Source organism: Etheostoma cragini, chromosome 19 (genome assembly GCF_013103735.1).
Source record: "Etheostoma cragini isolate CJK2018 chromosome 19, CSU_Ecrag_1.0, whole genome shotgun sequence".
NCBI lineage: Eukaryota > Metazoa > Chordata > Actinopteri > Perciformes > Percidae > Etheostoma > Etheostoma cragini.
Window position 1 is genome coordinate 9,015,052 of NC_048425.1, and position 7,345 is coordinate 9,022,396.

Here is a 7,345-nt window from a genome sequence, read left to right on the forward strand (position 1 = left end):
ATATATATATATATATATACAGTTATATACAGTAACAGAGAAACATGTCTCAAATATCTGCCCTAGAACACTGCCCACATCGGACAGTTAGGACTGCAGAAAGGATCATCGGTGCCAACTTGCCCTCCATTCATGACTTATACTCCTCCAGAGTCAGGAAACGGGCAGGAACCATCACTGCAGACCCATCTCACCCCGGACACAACCTGTTCTAGATTCTCCCCTCTGGGAGGCGCTACCGAGCACTGTACGCCAAAACTGACAGATTCAGGAACAGTTTCTGTCCACAAGCCATCTCTCTGATGGACAGCTGACTTCTTACCCACAGTGTCAGGTTCAATTCTGGTCAACAACCCACGACCACTGTCTCTGTAGCACCTGTTCACTGGTTCCACTTATCATTCCACTTTTTTAGTATTATTTATCATTCCCATTCTCACATCTCACTTATTATTTTTTTTAAATGTATTCATCATTCTCATTTCCTATTTCAGAACTGTTCATATGTTTATACTGTTGCCAGTCCTTAGTCCATAGTTATGCTGCTAAAGTTTTAGTTCACCGGGGGACTTCCTTTGACACACATAATTATTATAAATCCTTTTTCTCTACATCTGTATATCTGTATCTGTAAAAAGGGATTTTGCTCGCCACTGTCGCACCACATGCCTGCTTGTGGGAAATTGTTGGGTCTTTGTAAATTATGGGGACTCAACCTACTCTATCTGTAAAATGTCCTGAGGTAACTCCTGTTGTGATTTGACACTATAAATACATTTGATTAAATTGAATTCTAAGAACAACGAAGTGAAAATATTGTAACGTAATTTCCCTCCTGGGGATCAAACATGTATTAATTATCAATTATTATATCAAGTCTCTGACAGCTGATTTTCTAAGTCTACAGAAACAGCTGGTGACCTCTTGGACACAGAAAGTAGAGTTCAAGTAAATGCAATGCAATACTTACAAAACAAACTGTGTGGTCCTAGTGATTAGATCTCCCTTTCACAGATAAAGCTGAGCAGTGTGAGTGTCACTGGTGTTGGTGTGTGCCCGAGGTCAAAGTGCACGTGGAAAGTTAAGTTAGTCTGGTTGCTATGGAAAACACAGTTTAATTTGCTGTTTCGTAGATACGTAGTGTAACAAACCAAGCCTTATTCTCACACTCATGCCAAACTACAGTACATTCTATAAAGTTGTTTACGTGTGATCAGACTATTCAGTTTATTGCACAAAGAGCTGTATAACATCTTACAGTACAAGTTGGTTTGTGTAATATAGTGTTTGATGGGCATCCCCACCCACCTTGTGAACTTCGGGGAACACACACACACACACACACACACACACGCAAGAAAAAGAACACACCCTGGCCCTATCGCTAACAGTTACTGATTTACACATTTTGCAACAACAAGAAATGCAGCAATTCAGCATCCACACGACCCACCCTTACACCCCAACCATCCTAGTCCTCTACTGTATATAAAGTCCTCTGCTCTGTCCTTCTGTCTTCCTCTTCTGCTAACTAGCAGTTAGCCATGGATACACTAAAGTTTCTGATTCTGCTCTTATGGATGTGTGGAGGACAGGCCCAGCACAGGTAAGTCAGCCCCCACTCTCTCCCCCAAAATCTATCAATATTGTCATCTTTTTAATATTATAGATTCATGATGAGCAGTTTCAGTGACATTCTGCTCCACACCCCGCTGTGTGAAGGAGAGATACCCCAGATCTTTCCTTCCAGCGGCCGTCAGACTGTACAATGAACACTGTGGAATCTGTGCAATATATCCCATGTGCCATTATTATTACATATGTGCATAATTTTTCACTTGGGCAATTTTCATAATGCAATTTACTGATATGTGTGTAATTACTGTCTAATACAGTTCGCTATATCTTGTACACTTATCTATCTCTGCTGTTTTCTAAGCACAATTTCCCCACTGTGGTATGAAGGTTTTCTTATCTTATCTTATCTAACTTTGTCATACCGTCACATCAAAAAATCTGTTACAACCATATGAAAAACAAAGCACATTTCTAAAAGTATGACTAGAATCAACTGTCAAGACGGTCAATGCTTAATTTTCTGTCAGTCCACTAATTCATCACAATGCTAATTATTCAAATCTTTTTGCTTTTAATGCACTATTTATTTAGAAGTGTTCCTGGTGTTTTGACTCAGTATTTCTAAAGTCCTGGCTATTTCTCTATGAGTGGTAACTGTCCAGCCAGAAAGTGTTGTTTTCAATTATTTCCAAAGCGTTATGGGGGCTACTGTGTTGTTTCAGACCTTTTTGTTTGGGAATGTTGCTGTTGTGTGGTATTAGTGTGAATTAAATCCCAATTAAATCCCAATAAATATAGTGCCTTAAGGAATAGTGAGTTTATGGGGGCTGTTGTTGTACTCAATTATGTTTTGATATTGTGCCACATTACACTTTTCATCCACTGCCTATACGCAGATTGCTAATCGGGGCAGTGTCCCGTTTTACCAGTCCTACAGGGCTCATGCACGGCTCACTATTATGCTTCATGTTTTGATAAATTGAAGCTGTTTAAACGATAGAGAACTATCTCACATTGCTAATTGCAGCCAGCATGTTGCAAAGTTGATGAGCCTTTACATAGGATTTTTGCACGGCTTTGTTGAATACTCAATTCTGATTGGTGAATTACGGCAACAGAATAACAGACTAGACTATTCTAGGGACTCATCCCAAAACATAGACAATCAAGGACAATTTTTCGATAAATGTTTCAATCAATAAAATCAATAGTTTGGGTTAAATTGTTAATTTCCTTAGCAAGTAGCTGTGTAAAAAGCAGGTAAATGTAGAGCGAGCAGGTCATTCTTCCATATTAAGCTCTTCCAGGATGATTCAAGACTTGTCCGCATTTCCCTGTTGGAGTTTACTTCACTCTTACGTGTTGGGCTTTTTCTTACATTTTTAGGCATCTTTACATTGAGCGAAAAAAGCTAATTTTAGTTCAACATTAATCTAAATCTGTTCCTGTATCTTTCTCTCTTTTACAGCCTGCAGAAAACATACAGAGATGGTAGGTTGGTTTCAATTATGCTATAAACTCATAAACTTTAATGTATATGTGAACACAAGCATAAGTTAGATGGCGTGCTCGCACAGAGGTGAGACTGTAGCTCAGCATGTGACTCCACCGCACTGTCCTTGGCGTGGATGTGGACTTTAGCTCTTTACAGCTCCTTTTATACACAACACTTATAACATACACTTTTACATTGCGCAGATGTGTTAAGACAGCCCAAATATACAAACTGCACATTTAATTCAGTTCAATTTTATTTATAGTGAAATATTTAATATTTATAGTATAGTCAAATAAAAAAATGACGTTATCTCAGGACACTTTACAGATAGGTCAACACCATACTATAATTTACAGAGACCCCACATTTCCCAACAGCAAGCATTTGGTCTAACAGCAGCAAGGATACCTTAGACAGACCCTGGCTGTTGGTGGGCGGCCATCTGTTGCTGCCGGTTAGAGCGGGATACAGAAATATGACTCATAACAATTATAGCAGTAGATATAATGGATTGACATTATGAACAGTGGCAATAATTGTAACAGTAAAGATGATAGAACTATGACTAATAATAATTGTAGTAGTAGTACAGGGCGTAGGGTGGGACCACGGCAGCAGCTAAAATCACGATCCAGGTGCCACCGCAATCCAAGGAAATCTGCGAGGTAACTGTAGCAACAATGGGACATGAATGCACACAGATGGAGAGAGAGGAAGAGAGCAGAGCTCAGTATGTCATACAGTAGGAAGTCTAAAACTATAACAGCATAGCTAAGAGCTGGTCCAAGGCAAACCTGAGTCGGCTCTAACTATAAGCCTCATCAACGAGGTGAGTTTTAAACTTACTCTCAAATGTGGAGACAGAGTCTGCCTCCAGAACAGGAGCTTGGTAGCCGAAGGCTCTGGCTCCCATTCAACGTTTATTTTTCAAAAGTCTAAACCATAAACTCCTTTTACTTTTCGATCTCTACTAATCTGTCTGCTGGCCTGTGTTGTTTCTCCAGCAGCAGTGCTGTCCTCCTGCGACTTTAACAATGACGTTGAACCATTCTGCAAGTTCCTTCAGGATGGCGCGGACAACGGTGACTGGACCCGACAGAGAGGTCCCACCCCGACACCTGGCACTGGCCCCAGTGGAGACTACCCTGATGGAAGTCAGTCCTGAATGTATATTTTATATATATCATTTCTGTGCAATTATCTCATTGGTAACCAGTCAGGATTGAGGTTGATGTTAGAGTCCTAGGATGGTACCACTGAATTCTGATGTTTATAAATCCATGTTTTCCTTCTGTCTGCAGAGGGCTTCTACATCTATCACGAGTGTGACAACGTGCCTAATCTAAATAAAGTTCGTCTGCTGAGCCCTTCCCTCTCATCATCGGCCTCTCAGATCTGCGTCCAGTTTCGATACTACATGTATGGCTCGGACAGCGCAAATGTGTTTAGGGTTCTGGCTAGGAGGCTCAGCAGTGAGGAGGAGGTCTGGAAAAGGACAGGTATCCAGAGTCCATCCTGGCTAAAGGGCTCTGTCACCGTGTCCAAACCCAGCAGTGAGAGCGTTACCGTGAGTGTTCGCAGGTCACTGTAGATGTTGTTTTAACCATTAGTAAGAAGGATCTATACTGTAGATGAGAAGCAATATGGCAACTGGGATCCAATATTTGGTCATAAAGGGAAAAACATATTCTCTCTGTTTTCAAAGTTAAAGGTTTAAATATTGAATTTTTTTAAAACTTTTTTTTAAAATAAAAAATGACTCACAGCGATTAATGAATTATCTAAATAGTTGGCGGTTATTTTAATAGTAAATCGATTAATCAATTCAGCTTTCCTGCTAATGCATTGCATTAAAATTCTTTAATGAAAAGCTTCTTAAAGAATCGTGTACAGTGTCAAATATTCCTTTTTCTATTCATTTCTCTACTGCTGCCATCAGGAATATCTTCCTCACAACTTTCACGGATCTTCCCAATGCACTTCCAATAGCAGTGATGGGGGACAAATCCCACGGTCCTTACAAAAATATATTCCTCAATCTTTCTGAAGCTGATCATGTATCATGTATAGATCATGACTATCCCTCCAGGACACCATTTGTACCATCCATTATTTTCATGAATCAGAACACCATTATTGCTTAAACGCTATAAAAACCAAGCTATGCCTCATGCAAGTAGCCAAGTTTTCATCTAATCGTAGTGCATATTTGAAATACATTTTCAAAACATTGGCAAAAGAAAACATGTCTTTTCTTCCACTGCTGTTGTATGAATATTAGGAGCTACTGGAGGTGCATCAAGATAAACACTTGTTGGTGCTCATCCTTTACTCGGGTGCCATTAAAACATTCAATTGCAGAAAGAGTAGGAACACTGAGATAATGTCATTAAAAGAGCTCCAGTCAAACCTCAAACATACAAAAACAATGTGGAAAACGTTAAAGAAATATGCCATTTACAACATTATATAACCATCCTTATCGCTCCACACAGATCTGATGTTTTCATCCACAGTTTGCCTTAATCAATATACACCAACCTTTCCATCTTAGCCATGTGTAAGAAGATATTTGACTTTTTTTTTTCCTTCAGTTTCACTTTGGTTTTTATATGAACAAATTACCGAATTAAAAATAGGTGAATGGGAATACACATATTGTCTGTGAAAGAAAAACTACAATGTTGAGCTACATGAGGGACAACTTACTTGCAGAGTAATTGGCCATTTGCAACTCATCTAAAAAAACTCTTTAACTCAAATGCAACGTTTTGCATACAGTGCAACTGCTGTATTCATATCTCAATGCAGGGTAAAAATGTATGCTCTGTGTCTATAGATTGTGTTTGAGGCTCAGAGAGGCTTCACTAGTTTCTGTGACACCGCTCTGGACAACATCGTCATCACTGAAGGAGCATGTCCCTGTAAGCTACACACACACACACACACACACACACACACACACACACACACACACACACACACACCACTGCACAAACACAAATGGCTATATAAATTATTGTCCAAATGTTTTTTTCACAGCTTGTGTTTCTGGCTGTGATTTTGACATGGATAACCTATGTGGGTGGACGAGTCATACTGAGGATCCGGCCTTTTTTGGCTTTGAGCTGTGGGCCGGGGGTACGGACACTGAAGGGACTGGCCCTGATGATGACTTCTCCAAACCTGGATGTAAGAGTCTGTGTTGAATGACTTTGTGTCACAGAGTCTGGCAATGTAACACAAAACCTCCAAGAAAATCATTTTTGTTTGTTTGTTTTTTTGGTAACTGTTAATTTTGGCCCCTTCTATATGTAGTGGGCTCCTACATGTTGATGGATTCTGTTGAGGCTGTCCCTGGAGTAAAGTCACAGCTCAGAAGTCCTGTAATAACCCCCACGTCTGGTTGTCTGGACCTCTCCTTCCACTACTACCTGTACGGCACCAGCACCACTATGGAGCTCAGCGTTCACACCATCACTCCAGGTAAAGGACTGCATTTATCATATTGATGAATGAGGACTGAAAACAATGAAACAAACAGACAGGAACACAGACAGCATTTCCAAATTACTATTTTTCACTAGAATTAGTTTTTCTGTCAACCAGGTGGAAGCCTTGGACCTGCTCTTTTCACTGTGAGGGGGAACCAGGGTCCGGGCTGGAAGCCTGCAGAGGCCCAGTACTTAGGAACTGCTGCCATTAGGGTAAATACGAGAAATTTGTGTGTCTCTGTACATATGTATGTGTGTGTTTGTGCATAGGTTCACATTACCTTCTTGTTGTATTCATATGTATTTCAGTTTGTGATAGTGGGCACCTTTGGAGAAACTCCTGAGACAGATATTGCTGTTGATGCTGTGTGTGTCACGGCTTGCAAAGGTGAGAAACTGACCCGAGGGAATTCAAGTTGCTCTCTGCACCATAGAAAATATGTCTATGATGTGTTGATAGTTTCATGAGAAACTATTTGCTTTTCATTTATAGCTCAGCCATCAACTCCTCTTCCACCAATAACAACTCCAACTTCAACAACACCAAAACCAACAACTCCAACAACACCAAAACCAACAACTCCAGGACCCTCAACTCCTGGGCCATCCACACCTAAACCATCAACTCCTGGGCCATCCACACCTAAACCATCAACTCCTAGCCCAACCACGCCTAAACCATCAACACCTGGGCCATCCACGCCCAAACCATCAACTCCTGGCCCAACCACGCCTAAACCATCAACTCCAGGCCCAACCACGCCTAAACCATCAA

At 40.6% G+C, this 7,345-nt stretch overlaps 1 protein-coding gene and 1 long non-coding RNA gene across 2 annotated transcripts in view; one reads left to right on the forward strand and one right to left on the reverse strand.

Moving 5' to 3' along the window:
- The first annotated feature begins 1,520 nt into the window (after positions 1 to 1,520).
- zanl (zonadhesin, like) overlaps positions 1,521 to 7,345 on the forward strand; it is a 50,437-nt gene continuing 44,612 nt past the window's right edge. Inside the window, exons 1-10 of the mRNA XM_034856924.1 lie at positions 1,521 to 1,606; positions 3,047 to 3,069; positions 4,081 to 4,230; positions 4,378 to 4,643; positions 5,916 to 6,000; positions 6,119 to 6,268; positions 6,395 to 6,562; positions 6,686 to 6,783; positions 6,880 to 6,958; positions 7,064 to 7,343. Coding sequence (XP_034712815.1) covers positions 1,545 to 1,606; positions 3,047 to 3,069; positions 4,081 to 4,230; positions 4,378 to 4,643; positions 5,916 to 6,000; positions 6,119 to 6,268; positions 6,395 to 6,562; positions 6,686 to 6,783; positions 6,880 to 6,958; positions 7,064 to 7,343 — 1,361 coding nt within the window. The 5' untranslated portion in view covers positions 1,521 to 1,544. The remainder of the gene's footprint in view (positions 1,607 to 3,046; positions 3,070 to 4,080; positions 4,231 to 4,377; positions 4,644 to 5,915; positions 6,001 to 6,118; positions 6,269 to 6,394; positions 6,563 to 6,685; positions 6,784 to 6,879; positions 6,959 to 7,063; positions 7,344 to 7,345) is intronic.
- LOC117934898 overlaps positions 6,799 to 7,345 on the reverse strand; it is a 21,564-nt gene continuing 21,017 nt past the window's right edge. The window contains exon 3 of the long non-coding RNA XR_004654599.1: positions 6,799 to 6,808. This is a non-coding gene — a long non-coding RNA (uncharacterized LOC117934898). The remainder of the gene's footprint in view (positions 6,809 to 7,345) is intronic.